At 39.9% G+C, this 17590-nt stretch overlaps 2 protein-coding genes and 2 non-coding genes across 4 annotated transcripts; 3 read left to right on the forward strand and 1 right to left on the reverse strand.

The window, feature by feature from the left end:
• Nucleotides 1–552: 552 nt before the first annotated feature.
• On the reverse strand, nt 553–9119 carry wdr45b (WD repeat domain 45B). Its single transcript, XM_072667478.1, has 10 exons — nt 8579–9119; nt 7830–7904; nt 6129–6230; nt 5785–5872; nt 4154–4248; nt 3648–3838; nt 2850–2935; nt 2624–2725; nt 2333–2454; nt 553–2056 (listed from the first exon to the last, which is right to left on the reverse strand). Exons 1-10 carry the CDS (start codon nt 8643–8645, stop codon nt 1950–1952), a joined length of 1035 nt encoding a protein of 344 aa, XP_072523579.1. The 5' UTR covers nt 8646–9119; the 3' UTR covers nt 553–1949.
• A 120-nt stretch (nt 9120–9239) lies between these two features.
• trnar-ccu (transfer RNA arginine (anticodon CCU)) lies at nt 9240–9312 on the forward strand. Its single transcript has one exon. It is a non-coding gene; the product is annotated as a tRNA-Arg (tRNA).
• Nucleotides 9313–12270: 2958 nt separating this feature from the next.
• On the forward strand, nt 12271–12342 carry trnaq-cug (transfer RNA glutamine (anticodon CUG)). The gene has a single exon. It is a non-coding gene; the product is annotated as a tRNA-Gln (tRNA).
• A 150-nt stretch (nt 12343–12492) lies between these two features.
• Nucleotides 12493–14717, forward strand: mrpl58 (mitochondrial ribosomal protein L58). The gene is made up of 6 exons (XM_072667506.1): nt 12493–12700; nt 12871–12898; nt 12985–13044; nt 13193–13275; nt 14373–14542; nt 14626–14717. The coding sequence occupies exons 1-6, from the start codon at nt 12530–12532 to the stop codon at nt 14708–14710; spliced, it is 597 nt and encodes a 198-aa protein (XP_072523607.1). The 5' UTR covers nt 12493–12529; the 3' UTR covers nt 14711–14717.
• Nucleotides 14718–17590: the final 2873 nt, after the last annotated feature.

The raw sequence follows: 17590 nt of genomic DNA on the forward strand, positions 1-17590 counted from the left end.
GTGAGGGAGATCTAGGCTGAGGTTGGTTGCACGGTGGGTTTGACACGCATGTAAATGGTGTGTTGGAGGAGACGGATTGGAGAAACACACACGGACACAAACACAAACACACACGCATTACACGTTCAGCACGAAAACCTTTCTGAAATAATCGTGGTGGGCTTGTGGCAGATTTCTAAGCATTGCATGTTCTAAAGTAGGGGAGCAACGCTGCCAGTGTGAAACACGTCCTTCTATGAACATATGAAATCCCACCCAGAGAGAGAGACTCATCCTGAAAGACCACCTCTCAGCTCAGCCGTCATCGAGACTGATCTTCAGGTTTCCTACAGCTACAGTTTTACTTGGTCACGTTGTTTGGTTTGTTTAATCAGTGAGTACTACTCTATACTGTAAACCTTCACATTTACATAAGCATTAATGAACGATAAATGATCATTTCTACACGTCTTGCTCTGACTTGTTAGTAAACAATTGTGACGCAGGACGGGGGCGTGTCAGAAACACCACAAACAGCCAATGATGGCAGACGCCAATTAATCAATTAACACATTGTGAATTTCACAATTGGGTTTAATTTGTCACATGGTAAATTGTGTGCTGTATCCCTGCAGAGCTCACAGTCCTAGCATACATTACATCATTATACTGAAACATTGCGGTATATGTAATCACTTCTACATTTCACAATCACGACAAAAGCATGAGACGAGTTCAAATCAACAGAACAGCTTGAAAAAAAAAAAAAAAAAGAAACGACATGACAAAGAAACGATTAGGAAGGATGAATAAAGTTCAAGCATAAACAAACTTGGGTTAAGATTGGGCACTTTGGTACTGTTTCTGCTGAAGAACCTTCACAAACGTCTGCAAGATTGCCTTCATGTACTGAATTTGCTACCAGTAATATCACACCACATATTCATTCTTTTTTTTGGAAAGACTGCAATATTCCGCACATTTCTGTAAAAATAGATCCCCCACATAAGCGGTATTGGCCTTTCAAAAGTCACATTAAATATTATATAAAGGGAATGTTGCATGCATGAGTTTTCCCAATTAAACCAAAATGAACATGGAACTCCATGTAGACATGTTACAACTGGGGACCTACTATTAGAACCAGGGATGCTCCCCTCCGCCCGACAGCTTAAGAATATCGCGTCTGTACTGAGCACACAGTGGCTATGCACATAATATTACAATGCATGAAGCAATTACTACGTTGTTTCAATTAAACAGATCAACTCCCAACAACTGAGTGAGAAGAAGAAAAAAAAAGAAAGAATATTGCACATACATGTAAGTAACAAAAAATGGAAAAACACATCTACATCTTAGTTGTCTTTTTTTTCCCCTTGTACTAGTCTATACATGTTGAGTCTATGTAGTTACATACGTTCTGTCTGGCATTTCGTGTTTATAGTAGTAAAACAAAACCTAACGCTACTCATAGTTTGTACATACATATTTGTGAATGATGAATACATGTACACTCATCACTCCTCTTCAGTAATGACAGAGGCACTCCCTACGTTAGGTTAGGTGGTGTTAGTGGACAAAGATCTTTGTAGCCAACTCTAAAACAAAAAAACTAAATGCAATTCCCATGGAAGACCTTTTTAAAAGCAACTTTTGTCCATTCAGAAAAAAATAAAGTTTCCCTCTTCTCATTCCACCGGATGAGTCGACTGCAGTCAGTTTGTCTGTTCAACTCTCTGCTTGGCCAGAGTCTTTTAGTTAGAGTACAAAAAAACAAAAAAAACAGAAAAGGGAGCTCACATATCTCTCAAGTCTTCCTTTTTACCAGGGAGACCCTGATATGGTTCATCTCCCTAAAGTGACACGGAGTCACGAATGCCACGTACAGTAGGTCCACTGACATTCTGCAAACGTGAAGATGTCAGGAAGGAAAAAAAAATACATGTGAATCCAAGTAGAATCTGTGCTTAGATCTTCTCATCAGTCATTTCCAAAAACTGGGCGTATACATCCCTTGAACACTCCCCTTTTTGGTTGAACAGGAACTTGTAGTAGCTGCCATCAGCACAAATGGCTGCATGAAGGAAGGAAATAAGAGCAATGGTCAGTAAGTCAGCTTAGTAGGCAAGTTCAGACAATCACTAAGCCTGTTCTAACATTTCAATGTTAATTACTACCCATTCATTCTTAGACTACACAAGACTAAAGTAAGACTGAAGTAAAAATGGAAGCGGCTGAGATTCTTCCAGTGCTCAGGCCTTGAGTCAGGTTCTTATATCACTACAGTTCACACCAGATTAGATAACTCCTAACTAGAGGCTATTTAAATAAACACACAGCTCTACCGTACCTATGACTGCATTGGGCTCAGTTCCAAAGGCACAGACGCAGGGCGAGCCAGACGGGACCTGGAACTTGGAGAAGCTCCATTTGGAGCTGAAATACTTGGGGAGGAAACTGGCTGAGGCCAAGCTGGAAAACAGCAATACAGAAACAGAGAAGAAGACTTATCAATAAGATGATGTTGTTGTTAGAGCAAAGCTTCAGGCAGAAGGTGGCAACAACAAGAAAACAGAGGAAACGCGTCTTGATTGAAAAGTTACATTAAATGCTTTCTTTATTTTAGCGTTTTGATCCAAACCTTGACTGCTTGTTTCTTTTTGGATCTTCTGCAGCAAATATGTGGACAGTACCATGGTCACTTGACACACAGATGAGGGATGCATCCTGGTTGAAATTAATGCTGAAAGACCAATAAATATGTCACTGTAAATTAATCATTTATCATTTAAATTATACACAGCACAATATATACACACACAATTTGGTGTAAAAGACAATGTATAGGAACAACAACAACAACTGACCAGTATATGTTTGCAGTTTGTGACCCTCGTCTTAACTCCTGAATCAGATGACCCGCTGAGGTGTCGAATATTCTGATCAGAGTTCCCTAAACAAATAAATTCTGGTTTACCCAAACAATCTAAACAGCCACAACTCTCAGTCATTTTAAACAGTGTGGTAAAGGTGAGCAATATGATGGTATTTCATCATTATCGTGATACATTTTGTTTTCGTGATAAACAGTATGTGTTGGACTGACTGTGATTAAAGAACACTGCATGGCCAACTGCATGTTTCATCACAAAGCGCTTAATTCCTGCTGTTTAACTGGTGTTGTTCAGCAAACTGTGAATAAAAAGGAGTTTGACAGCTAGCTTCAGTGGTGTATTTTCTCTGTGTCGAATTACAGATCATGCATTTTTAAGTATCATATATTTTTGCTTCTTTTGACGGGAATCAATAATCTCTCATTAAATAGGAAAACTGAGGTAAAGGGAAAAATATGTAAAGGAAAAACATTAAATAGGAGCTTGTTTTTCAACCTCATTTGAACACCGCAGTTGTTCTTTCCATTGTGAGAACGGAATATCTGTTTACAAAAACTAGTATTAAAAAGCTTTTCCTTTTCATGTAAAGTTACCATTTCAGAGGTACGTGTTTATGGACAGCAATGATATATCGCTTTGATGGTTAAATAAATAATAATTATTAACGGGTAAATAAAGAGTGGATAGATCATCAAAAAAGCTTTAGCTAGAATATTACGCTATAAATGTTATAATATGTTCCCGCTTGGATCAACACATTCAGAAACTCACTTTTTCAGAAGCTGTGGCTATTCGTGTCCCCTGAAGGTTCAGGGCAATGCAGCACAGAGCTCCCTCATGGGCTGGAATGTCAACCGGAGGTCTCTCTGTGTTGGCCAGGTCTACTATCTGCACGTGCCCCGAGTGGGTGCCAGGAAACGCTAGCAGGGAGTTGTTGCTATTTGGACACAGCACGCAGAGACCTGCAAGATAATCATACGGTCAGTATGAAGTATATGGTCAGGCTGTAATCACTAACAAAAAAAAAAACAGACCAAAATGGGACAAAATAAAAACCTCCAAAATGAGTAGGTGGAAATACTGACATGTATAAGCTGTTATGAAATACATTTAATAGACATATCAGACATATAAAACATACAGTATATCACCAACAAGAAAACGACAAGACAACAATACTGTAAACTGCCATTAATATCTGTACAACAAAATCTGAAACACCTGGATCCTGAATGTCTCAGTACATTTTATTTTAGTGACAAAGATACAAGACTTGCCTTTGGGGTTGTAGCATGTTTCAAATACATGCAGCTGGTGAGGGTTATGCGTAAAAGTAAAGACCTTGATCATAGAGTCCAGGACCACCACAATTCTGGAAACACAGAGACACATTAATTCACGGTAATTATTTCAAAAGTAATCCATTAGCATATAATTATTATATAGAATTATATTTGGACATGCAGTTAAACATTTGTTAATATAAGCTTTTATATGTGTACAAGAGACCCAACGTTTAAGAGTCGTCCACATATTTTCAAGGTCAGGTTAGGAGTTTGGGAGGACCATTCCAAAATCAAAGATTTAAGATTTATATTTTTTTCCATTTCACAGACACCTTTAATGTGTAATTGGGGTGTCACTGTCCTGTTAGAACAAAGCTGTTTCAACCGTCTTAACTGATGCTTTGAGGTTGTGCTGAAGCATTCTTTATTATTCCCTCCACTTTGTGCAATGTCCCAAAGTTCATTCATTTGACTGTAGAAAGACCACTGGTGTTCCAGCAGGTTCAAGTTGTACCTCGATGGTTCTTGGGTTGTTTCTGGCCACCCAAACCAATTTCCTCTTGGCTAGGGGTGACAGTTTTGGTCTTCTGCAGCTGCAGCTGTCCAGCACTGGCCCCAAAAGACATTCTTGACTTGTGTAAATCTATGATCATCCTTCTCAGCTCTGCACTGAGCTTGATTTAAAAAAAAATGTAAGTATCCAAATTCTTTTTTGTTATATAACTATTAAATATACATTGTACACTTATTCGCCCACAGAAAAAGAAAACAAAAAAACAGTAGAGGTTCAGGGATTGTTTCCCAGCAAACACACTCATTTGAATACTGCCATATATGTAAAGAGCAGAGCACTTTGAAGAAATAGAGTGAGGACTGCTTTTGTCTTTTTACACGTAACATCAGTGGCTAGTGTTAATGTGTTAATGAAAAAACTTCAGACAGGAAGACAGGAACCAGAGTTTCAGTATCCTGTAAAATATAGATTTGCTCACTTAGTCACTTAACCTGTGAGAAATAACCACAAATGTTTTGTTTCAAAGTGGAGAAACAAAACTCCTGACAAGTTTCTAATTAGTTATATAGATGAATTCTGCAATCATACAGTTGTGTGCAAACGTGTGGACACGTTTCCTTACATTTTCAACAAAAATAAAAACGTCTACACAATCTTCAGAAAATACACTTCTGAACATTATAACACACAATTACTGTTTATGTTCTTAGCATAACATGTGCCATGTACACAGGTTATGGCACATTTACTTTAAGCTGTTGCATTTTTCCAAATGTGTTCAATTCAACCAATAAGCAGACAGTGCTTTATAGTTAAATTACCATATTTAAATTTGTTGCCCATATTTTCACTTTGAAAACAAACAAAACATGTAATCTAAAACAGGGGTATTCCTACTACAGCCATGTCTAATTCAAAGACTAGTGTCTTAAAACAACACTGGGACCTTACGTCTATTTTGCGCTACAAAAAGATGACAGAATTTTTTTCGGGAAAAAACATCTCTATTTGAAACCCCAGTGAAATAGTACCAATGATGGTTAAAAAGTTTTTGGAGTGGCCCTCTTAAGAAAACAACTACAAAGACATGTGAAGTAATGATACATACCTGTCTCGTCGTAGCTTAACAGCTTTGACTTCTGTGGAAAATTCGATTTCAATCACAGTCTTTTTCTTGAGGTCATCCCAGATCATTACTTGCAAAACATGGAACATACGTGTTATTCCAGCAGCTTCAGGAGCAACTATTTTTCCTCACAAATGACTAAGTGAGAATTATGTAAGATGGAAAGTCTAGGTGCTATTTTGAATCCCATCTAGAGTAGGTTTGTTTTTGTTTTTTGCAGCTGTATATTGCAATGCATAAGCATTTTGTTTCCACAATTTTGTTTCTGATTTCTGACAATAGTATAGCACTACAGTGTTACTCAGACTAGAAAGCACAAGACATACCTTTATTAGGTGGGTACTTGGGTTTTTTGCCTCCTCCAACAAGTGCAAGATAGTTACATCGAAAAAGCATCTCCACATGCCCAACACCACCTTCCAGAAACTCTGAAAATCAAACACACAATTGTACAATGGTCTGAGCAGGCTCTAGCAGGCTAACAACTAACTGCATTTATTCAGCTACATGGAATGAATACTCTCCCATACTGATAATTACCTGTAATTCTGTTTACTGGTCTCCCAGCTAAAACCATTAGCAAACTTCAGTGCATTGAATCTACTGGTGCCCTGCCCTGGTGACTAGTAGCATCACATATTAGGCATTTCCCATGGGCCCAAAACTGTGATTCCCTACCACAATTTCTTTGAGTCTTAGTTATATGTCCTCCTTTAGGTCTCTTCTAAAAAGGTCTCTTCATTACCTCTTGTATTTCTGTCCCTCTTCTGCATTATAGGGTCTTTCTCCTCCTATGATTACTATGATTACTGTACTGCATTGTTTTCCGATGTTAAAGGCATAATATAAAGGTGTGATTAAATACTACATTTATATTTGCTTTTCTGAGTTTTCCCCCTAATTATAATACATTTACCTTTACTATAGTATATCTGATTTAGTTTTAGTACAAGATCTAGTTTTTACTGTACCAGGATTCCTACTGTTTTCAGAAACATTTCCCATGACTTACGTGACACATACACACAGTGTAATAAAATCCTCTACCTATCAATAGGTTTCACACTCATCATTACTGGATGTGCTATTAAACACCTATTACTATAGGCAAATATTTTATATAAAATGCAAAAAGGCTTTTGGTTTCAGAAATGCATGTGGAGATGGACAGTCTAGTGTTATTTTGGCAAAGTTAAATATTGGTTATATAGAAAGGACATCAAGTTAGATATAAAGTCATAGTACAAAGTTTTTCTGTATTATTTGTAAGTGAGAAACATACATAAATGGTGCCTTACGAAGCTTGTCAATAGGAGTGAGGCAAGTTGTGTTAATGCTCTATTCATGAATTTTTAAAAGTAGTGACTTGTGTGTCCATTAATAATATTAAACACTACAAGACATTACATTGACGTATCTGTCCACATTACAGTGCAGCACAACCATTCAAGAAAAAGGGCATCAGTGGCTCCAAAATGAAATCTTAGTGGCTCAAACGCTTTCCAGAACATCACTAATATTTCCAGGACATTAACAATTTTCCCATTTTCCATGTGTTTGCATGACTGGAACGCTTCTTAAAGTTCCCAGGCTTTCCAGAATTGCTTAGTTTCATTATTTTCTGTGTTACATTGCACTGTTGCTGACCAAAAAATGCATGCAAAACTAAATAAAGACCCTAAACAAACTCCAGCTCTTCTGCTTAAAAATTATGGGTGAACTTAGACGACAACTACCAACTACCTCCGAGTGGTGTGCATGTGTGTTATTTGGGTGACTTGCGGAGACTCTGGAAAATCACATGCGCTGGGACGAAAGGCTGAATAACCAACTTCCTCATATAACCTTCCTCAACACGTTTTGAGGCTAACGTGTGATGAATAAATGGATATATGAGTCGCCTGGCGTGGTGAAATGAACTCTGTGCTATTAACAGCTCCTCACTAGTTACAGAAGAGACACTTCCAACTATCACAGCTACTAATGGGCAGGTAGTTTCGTAAGCAGACAGGTCACATGCCAGTCACCTTGCTTTTCTTTTTCTTTAAGAGGATCTGTGTTGTACACCCTGAATCCGTTTTCCATCCCACACGCAAAACATCCTGAAAAGAGAGAGGACAACACATCATCAGCACTGTCATCAACACATCAGCACTGAAACTTGCTGCTTGCTAGATAGCTTGTTGGTCCACTGACCATCTGACAGATGGAGATCTGACTGGTTGGACCTATGGACCCAGCCAGTTAATTAGCCCTTAGACTGGAACACTGGAACTTTTGCAACACAGTTTCAAAGCAAACAATTAAAATCTACTCGTGTCATCTCTGATCCGTTAATGTTTTTAGAATAAACATTTATAAGACATAAACGCCGAGCTGTGTAATTTACCGTGATACCCTGGGTTTAACGGAACTCTGGCCAGCTAGCTAGCGCTAGCTTAAGCTAGCAGAGAAGTAAACTTGCTAGCCACCTTCGCTCCTATCCTAAGAACCGTTTAGAAGAACATTAAATTAATCCATCATCTCCATTTATATCTAGCTAGACATGTTTATAACGTTAATGTTAAACGTTTTAGGATCCCAGCACTAACTAGTCAACAAACTCCCGACGGGAGAAAGCTAGCTAGCCTAGCTAGCTATGCTAACGTTAATGGGAGTTAGCTAACTACCGTTCCCGTTAGCTGTCGTCTCGGGACACAGCGAGAATGACGTTAGCCTGCTAGCTAGCGAGTTAGCTAGTGCTAGCTTAGCCAGCCAACAACAGTAAACATCCTACCATGATCTTGGTTAAATCCAGCATAAAGTAGCCCGTTTCCGTGGGGGTTGGACGGCAGTAAATTCATGGTGTGTGTCTAAGTTGTTGAGCTAAACAAAGGTCAGAAACACCCAGTTGTTTTTAGCCAAAAGACACCATTCCTCTTGCTAGCTTCCTAAGACAGGGTTTGGCTGGGGTCGGTATCGCCGCTGCTGGTGGTGCTGGTGGTGCTGGTGGTGGCGTTCCTGCAGTCCCTCCTTTCCCACAGCGCACACAGGAATAGTAATCAACTGGAGCAATGGATCGGGAGTTTTAATGTAAACACGGTTAGCTGTGAACGGGTCTCCGTTTTTCTGTTAAGGCGTATTCCTATGAGGTGACTAAGGCGGCGTGCTCTCGGCGTTATGACGTTCTCTGATATGGACGAGAAATCAAGCCCATCTATTAGCCATAACGCTAAGATCACATTTACCAGCTACAGTTAGAGCCTACATTTAGCTTAGTTAACGTTGAAGTTATCAGCTTGAAAAGTCGAGCCGGAAAAAGACAGCCTGGCCCATCTAGCTACTTTACATCTGTTTCTTATACTGACAGCGTTACTTATGAACATATGACAGAATAGAGAAACAACTGTACGTAAATGTATGTTCATGACGCCAAAGATCTGAAAGTGTGCGCCACAGCCCCAGTGGCCTAATGGATAAGGCACTGGCCTCCTAAGCCAGGGATTGTGGGTTCGAGTCCCATCTGGGGTGGCTCCCTGTTTTGTGATTTTCACTCGGTTTACTTGAAGAAGGAGTTCACCAGGAGTTCTGATCTCCCATAGATGTTGTTTTTTTGGAGGTATGTTTGTATGTCTTTATGTCAATACCTGCACTTTCAATTGTTTGCCTTTTCTCACCAGTAAATGCAATACAATATTATAAAACATTATAAACATTATAATCAGATGGATTTATTTATTTGTGTCTGCTAACTGATACATAAATAAGGTGCACAAACTTTATGAGAAGTTATAATTTAAGTGATATTTTTGTTTCTTGTCCAGTTGTTCCTAAAATGATTATATTGGAGTACAATATGGGCAGGCCATATTCCTCTCCTCTAAATTGGCCAAGCCTAAGGCACATTTACTCAACGTTTCCCTTAAATATATTTAGGGGAATTATTACCCAATTATTATCTTTCACATGCTAAACTGACATACAAATACCACTGGCCTTCACAGTAAATGGGCTTTGTTCTTGAGGGGGAAATTTCTCCGGGCTCATATCTAAGATAAGATAAGATAAGATAAGATAGTCCTTTATTAGTCCCGCAGTGGGGAAATTCCCAGTGTAACAGCAGAAAGGGATAGCAAGACACTCAGTTACAAAAATTTGGATAAATAATTTACACTATATACACAATATAAATAAGAATTAAAAGAGCAATAACAATATTATTTACAGCAAAAGACTCTTAATTGCACATGGAGGGGGGGTATTGCACATAGTATTCCTTGAACATGAACATGTGTGTGTAGTTAAGTGTGTGTGTATGTGGTCCGCTGGGAGCAGTGCTGGTTGTGCAGTCTGACGGCAGCAGGAAGGAAGGACCTGCGATACCGCTCCTTCACACACTTGGGGTGAAGCAGCCTGTCGCTAAAGGAGCTGCCCAGTGCTGCCAGAGTCTCATGCATGGGGTGGGAGCTGTTCTCCAGCATGGATGCCAGCTTGGCTGTCATCCTCCTGTCTCCCACCACCTGCACTGGGTCTAAGAAGCACCCCAGGACAGAGCCGGCCCGCTTTATGAGTTTGTCCAGTCTCTTCTTATCTGCCGTCGTGATGCTACTGCCCCAGCAGACCACTCCATAAAAGATGGCAGATGCCACCACTGTGTCGAAGAACGTCCTCAGGAGTGCTCTCTGTACTCCAAAGGACCTCAATCTCCTCAGCAGGTAGAGTCTGCTCTGGCCTTTCTTGTAGAGTGCAGCAGTGTTGACTGACCAGTCCAGTTTGTTGTTCAGATGAACACCCAGGTATTTATAAGAGTCCACACTCTCGATGTTCATACCCTGGATGTTCACTGATGGAGGGGGGTGTCTGCACCTGCGGAAATCCACCACCAGTTCTTTGGTCTATCTTTGGGCTTTCTACAGGAGCATATCCACAACAGCAGGTCTTTTTTAAAGGCTGATAAAGGTAGACTTCACACTACAGAACCCAGGATGCCTCATAAGCGTGTACTGATGTTTTTAGGTCTGGACACTGGGAAGCAAAGCACTGACTTCTGTTGCCATCACTTCCCATCAGTGCTGGTGTAGTGCACGGCCATCTAGTGCAAATGGTAATAGCTGTGCAGCAGTCACTGAAGTGCATTCAGGAGGCTCTTTATTTGGTGGAGGGAAGAAATAGTTTCTGAAGTGGCTTATTTTAGTGATCAAGAGCTCTACAGTTTTTAGAGGTCTTTCACCAGCTGCCTGACATCTCTTTTGATGATGCTCGTGTCCAGGACTCTAATTAAGCTGCTATACCTTGTTTTTAGAGATCTGAAGGAGTCTGGTATTGGTTGATCACCATTACAGAAGGTCTCTTCGTAGCCTTGGGATTCCCAAGATCTACAATTATTATAATGTTACCAGACCAGACGAAAACGAGTCAAGACCAAGATCAGAACGCATGAAGTCTGAGTCAAGGCCGAGACCAGTGGTGGGTGTGACTGAGGGAGGACTGTTTTTACATTTGTTGGTACATTATTTTGCATCCACCATACATGATACTGTAAGGTATATATAGTTTAAGGTATATATAACTTATATAAAGATATAGCTTCTGCTCAGTCTTTATAAAATCGATAACAATTATAGAGAGAACAGCAATTTTGACTAAAGTTATTCAGACTAAAAATTAATGGTCATTGCAAAAGTTATTTTTGTTTTAGTTAATGTGTTGCACCATCAAAACACCAGCTGAACAATATGGACAGGCTGTTCCTTAATGTGGTCAATTAAGATGACCAAGTGCCTCTCCTCTACATTGGCCAAAACTAAGGCACATTTACTCAACGTTTCCCATAAATATATCAATGTTTACTTCCTCTAACCGTATGTATTATTATCCTTCATGGGCTGAACTGATGTACAAATATGACTTACCTTCACAGTAAATGGGCTTTGTTCTTAAGGGGGATTTTCTCGCCTTACATTTTCCTGGCTCATGTCTACAGGAGGTGGACAAAATAACAGAAACACTAGCTATATATCAAGATATAGGACCGATGTGCAACTAAAAAACAAAACTGTAGAGACTTCTGACTACATTTACATTACATTTAAGGCATTTAGCAGACACTCTTATCTAACTACTAAAGTTATTCTGACTAAAATAATCTTGATCCAAAGATGAAAGACTGGAGATTTTGAGTCAATGTGTGTAAGTTACTCTCCTCCACCATCAAAACACCAGCTGAGGGGATGTGTGTTTGGATGAATGGCGTTGACACTCTTCTAGAGAGAGCTGTAGGACCGAGCTGTTCAGGTGGGTCATGGTGGCCCAACACCTCATTACGACACTTATGTTGTTGTTTTTTTTATGTAATTCGTCACTAGCTATTACTCTCCGGGTTAAACGTTTGAATGATAGACCAGGGCAAACATAACTAGCCATATTGTACACTTTTTAAGATGATTATCGTTTCTGATAAAAGTATAAACAGACGATGATGTGCCATGTGGTTCCATGGTGTAATGGTTAGCACTCTGGACTCTGAATCCAGCGATCCGAGTTCAAATCTCGGTGGAACCTTCCCTTTTCCTGATCTACAGCACTTACTTATTACTGGTTTCAGTACAAATGGGTTTGAAACCAAGATGAACGTTTCAACGAGTCTGCGTGAACTAAAATCGCACGTGTTTTACTGGTATTTACAGCCTAAACACACACACACACACACACACACGCACACACACACACGCTCCCCCTTCAGTGCAATATGGCGGCTCCCATAGTAGCGTGCAGCTGTTTACGTTTCTCCCGGTCTGTAGGTTTTATATCTAACAGGAGTGAACTGTTAGCACCACTTTTCACCAGATTCACACACGACAGTGTATTTCGACATCTAAGCACTAGCCAGCATCGCACGACAAAGCACTCCGATATTCCGGTAGGTCATTTCATTAAAAATGGTAGCTAACCATGTTAAAGAAAGAGTCAAAGGTCCTCTATCGCTAACGAAGGACACAATAACAGCTCTGTCGCAGTGCTTTAGGGTCAGCCACTGTTGTCTGAGAATATTCATATGATATCTGACTGCTGTTGTGTTCAATTTAACAGGGTGATCAGCCTCCTGTCATCCCACTTGGTACGTGACCCTCCATTCGTAACCTCGCAGAGATTTGAGAGCCATTCAGTGTTTCAACCATTTCTGATCACTCTGTGTTATTACAGACAAACTGAAAATAAGCTACAGCCGGAGCAGTGGAGCAGGCGGTCAACATGTAAATAAAGGTGGGATTAAGAGGGTAATTGGGGATAGGTGGGATTAAGGGGAGCGTTGTATAGAACATGCAGAATTGCTATAGGCCATCAATTCAGTGTATGTCTTAAAATCTTTAAAAAGTTTTCCATTTGTGTTGAATCGGATATTCTGTTGTAGTCAGCACAAAGGCAGAGGTCCGGTTTCACGTTCAAACAGCAGCATGGATTCCTGAGGACGTCCGAAATGAGATTATCCTGAAGGTAAGGAGAGAAAAGTAAGGATAAGATTAGTCTGTCTGATCCAGACAGCGCACAATGTTTTTTTGAGTCATCAGAGAGTTATGAGATGCAAACCAATGAATGAACCAACATCACCTTAAATGGATTCGTGCAATTAAGGCAGGGCAGCAGCCAGGTTGCAGGAAGTCATGCGGAGTACAGGCATCTGAATGTAACTGGTGTAGCATTTAAGGTGAAACAGGCAATTCAGCTTCAACCAGCGCAGTAATGCAGGAAACCTACTCAAACTAGAATCAGGTGCAGAACATTAGCTGCAGATGATTAAAACTTCATTAGATGGGATTTTGGAGAAACCTGTCTTAGACCTCAGACTTTAGTTTGGTTTGCTCTTGATTGGTAAAGTAAATGCTTTTATCATGGTGAGATCAAAAAAGCTTTTTGTGGTTTTCAGAAAGAAGGTGGATGTAGATGCATATGAGTCTGCTTCCACTGTCTGATCAAGAATTTAAAGGTCAAGCTGTCCTAGCAAGTTCCCCAACAAATCGAAAATGTCGTCACGGACTACAATGTTTTTTAGAGAACACCTAGACCAGGACATCTGGAAGAATGTGGTTTGGACAAATTAATCAGTAGCTGAATTATTTGGACACAGTAATAGAGGGCATGTTTGGCGTAAACCAGGCACAGCATAAGAGCATAAGAACCCATATCAACTGTGAAGCATAGAGGTGGAAATGTCATGATTTGGGGCTGATTTTCTGCAGTAGGGCCTGGTGAAACTTAACTCAGCTGAAAGATTTCTGCATGGAGGAGTGGGAAAACTGTCTCCCAGTTGATGTCAGAGACTGGTAGATCATTATAGGAAACCTCTAACTGAAGTTATTTCAGGTATTTTCCTCACAAGAAAGTAGCTTTTCTATTTTTTACATTAAGCAAATCATTAAAAGGACATTTCTTCAGTTGTGTTGGTTTAGTTGTATTACCTCCATTTCTTAATATTGTTCAAATATCCATGTTTAAATCTGTAAAAAAAAAAAAAAGGGGTGTCCTAACGTTTATGTTTTATAGAGTAATATCTGTCTGCCCAAGTTCATTTTGTTCTCACTTTGTACTTCTAGAATAAAACTCGAATAAACAAAGCTGGAGAATTAATCGTCACTTCAGAGTTTAGCAGAAGTCAACAGAGGAACCTGGAAGATTGTCTACAAAAAATCTCGGAGATGATCACAGTGGCCAGTCAACGGCCTCCTGAGCCTTCAGAAGATGATATTGCCCTCAGGGCTCAAAGGTGAATATTATAATAATAATGAACTGTTTCAATGAACAGAAACAGTGGTTATAATTGTATTTATTTTGTTTGTTTATTTGTAGGCTTAAGAAAATAAATTTATCAAGACTCAAACAGAAGAAGATGCAATCCATAACAAAGCGAGGACGACAAGTGGATTTTGACTGAATAAAAGTTTTTTGGACGTTACGAAGAAAATCCTGTGTTCAAATTTCAATCTTTGTCTCTCCTGTATCCTATAAATCATGTGTCCATCTGTACACACTATGTTTCTAAGCTGGGAGGGTGAAGGAAGGAGGGTGCTTCCTTCAAGTCACGTAAAGGTACTCCTCCTTTAGAGCTGCCTCTAACGCGTCACTTGACCACGCAGCACTTTTGGAGAACGCTAGTTGCTGATCTACCTCCAGAGTCGTGTTGTCATTGCATGGTCGCTGTCCTGCCCATATTAGGAACTCCAGGTCTAATCTGGCTTTCTTAATGAGAAAAATGAAGCCAGTTCACAGTATTCCAAACCCACTTAGCTTTGTGCCCCCATGTAACTGCATCCTGTGAAGTTAACCAGCTAATACTGTAACACTGAACCGACATCATAAGACTGGTAACCTCACCAAAGTGTTAGTAACTAACCAGCATACATTGTATAGTGAGGTTTGTGAAGTTTCTTTGGCATTGGTGGTAGCTTGCATGAAGTTTGAATGCAGCAATATTTATATTTCGATTCTTTGTTTTTTATATACAGTCATGCCCGAAAGTATTCATACCCCTGTCAAAGTTTGACTTAAATTTACTTTTATTTAACCAGAAATTATATTTTTGCCTGGAAATGACACAGGCATCTCCCAGGAGATAACACAAGATGTACAAGAGGCATCATTGTGGGAAAAAATATTTCTCAGCTTTTATACACATTTGAACAAAAAGTGGCATGTCCAAAATTATTCATACCCTTCTCAATAATTAATAGAAAAGCCTTTATTGGCTATTACAGCAATCAAACGCTTCCTGTAATTGCTGACCAGCTTTTTGCATGTCTCCACTGGTATTTTTGCCCATTCATCTTTAGTGATGAGCTCCAACTCTTTGAGGTTCGAGGGTCTCCTTGCCATCACCCTGATCTTTAGCTCCCTCCACAGATTCTCAATTGGATTCAAGTCAGGACTCTGGCTGGGCCACTGCAAAACATTAATGTTTTTGTCTGCTAACCATTTCTTCACCACTTTGGCTGTGTGTTTTGGGTCGTTGTCGTGCTGAAATGTCCACCGGTTCCCAAGGCCAAGTTTCTCTGCAGACTGCCTGATGTTGTTGTTGAGAATCTTGATGTATTGCTCTTTTTTCATGGTGCCATTTACTGCGATCAAGTTCCCTGGTCCACTGGCTGAAAACACCCCCAAAACATTAGGTTCCCACCACCATGTTTGACAGTGGGGATGGTGTTCTTAGGGTTGAAGGCTTCTCCTTTTTTACGCCAAATGGTGCACACATCATTGTGGCCAAACAATTCAATTTTTGTTTCATCTGACCATAAAACAGAACACCAGAAGTCTTCTTCTTTGTCCAGATGAGCATTTGCAAAGGTCAAGCGGGCTTTTGTGTGCCTTTTCTGGAGAAGTGGTGTCCTCCTTGGCCTGCGTCCGTGGAACCCAGCAGTGTGCAGTGTCCGTTGAACTGTCTGCCTTGAGATGTCGCCACCAGCAGAGTCCAGATTCACCAGGATGGCCTTGGTGGTGATCCTTGGATTTTTCTTCACCTCTCTCACTATTCTCCTGGCCAGCACAGGTGTCACTTTTGGCTTCCGACCACATCTTCTGAGATTTTCCACAGTGCGGAACTTCTTGTATTTTTTAATAATACTTTGCACTGTAGCCACTGGAACTTGAAAACATTTTGATATGGCTTTATAGCCCTTTCCTGACTTGTGAGCGGCCACAATGCACAGCCGCAGGTCCTTAGTGAGCTCCTTTGTCTTAGCCATGACTGTCCACAAACCAACTGCAGAGAGCTGCTGTTTTTCTCCTGTTGAGTTGATTAAAACAGCTGTTCCCAATGAATCAGGGTAATTAGGATGCTTTAAAACAGCTTGGACTATTTGGAATGGTATAGAACTTTGGATTTTCCCATATACTGTGACAGTTTTCAAAGGGTATGAATAATTTTGGACATGCCACTTTTTGTTCAAATGTGTATAAAAGCTGAGAAATACTTTTTCCCACAATGATGCCTCTTGTACATCATTGTGTTATCTCCTGGGAGATGCCTGTGTCGTTTCAAGGCAAAAATATAACTTCTGGTTAAATAAAAGTAAATTTAAGTCAAACTTTGCCAGGGGTATGAATACTTTCGGGCATGACTGTATATATATATATATATATATATATATATATATATATACTGCATAAAGACAACCCTGAATCTGTACTGCATAAAAGACAGGAATGAAACAGTCAACCATTCAATTGATATAAAATAAATATAATTAGACACTAATCTAAAATATTAATCATCATATTTATAAGAATGTGGGCCAAACAGGAGTGCAATTACAGTAAATATACTTTGTAGTAATAATTCCTAGCAGGAGGTCATTAACCTCACATGCTGTACTTTATGTTCTCCAGCAGGGTTTCCTGAAATGCCGTGTTAGTGTTATAATAACATAATGTTCACAAGCAGGCCAGAAATGTTAAATCAAAACACAACACGTTCATTAATGGACTGTGCGTAAATGTACACCAGACTAGTCCCAGGAAAAGAAAATGTTCATAGCAGAGGATGGTTTCGATCCATCGACCTCTGGGTTATGGGCCCAGCACGCTTCCGCTGCGCCACTCTGCTGTGCTTGCACCGCGGCCGTATTGTGAATTTCAGTAGTGTAAGATCACTAAATGGACCACAGACTTGATTATTTTTCTATTGCGCTTGATTTTCGTATCCGGCCGTGATGTTTATTGCTAACGTAGTCAGTTTACGTCAACTTATTTTAGACCAGGGTTGTATTTTACTTTTAACGGACTGCATGTCTGCATGTGTTCAGTCTAACGAAACAGGAGC

Source organism: Salminus brasiliensis, chromosome 22, assembly GCF_030463535.1.
Source record: "Salminus brasiliensis chromosome 22, fSalBra1.hap2, whole genome shotgun sequence".
Lineage (NCBI taxonomy): Eukaryota > Metazoa > Chordata > Actinopteri > Characiformes > Bryconidae > Salminus > Salminus brasiliensis.

Bases quoted from the DNA above. Each gene is read 5' to 3' on its own strand.
- wdr45b (XM_072667478.1), bottom strand. From the start codon at position 8,645: ATGAATTTACTGCCGTCCAACCCCCACGGAAACGGGCTACTTTATGCT. The intron at 6,231-7,829 runs GTGACTGGCATG...TTTGATTTTCAG, and splicing joins TAAAGAAAAAGAAAAGCAAG to AGTTTCTGGAAGGTGGTGTT. The intron at 2,057-2,332 runs GTACGGTAGAGC...TCCTTCATGCAG, and splicing joins TGAGCCCAATGCAGTCATAG to CCATTTGTGCTGATGGCAGC.
- mrpl58 (XM_072667506.1), top strand. From the start codon at position 12,530: ATGGCGGCTCCCATAGTAGCGTGCAGCTGTTTACGTTTCTCCCGGTCT. The intron at 13,276-14,372 runs GTAAGGAGAGAA...TTGTACTTCTAG, and splicing joins GAAATGAGATTATCCTGAAG to AATAAAACTCGAATAAACAA. The intron at 14,543-14,625 runs GTGAATATTATA...GTTTATTTGTAG, and splicing joins ATTGCCCTCAGGGCTCAAAG to GCTTAAGAAAATAAATTTAT.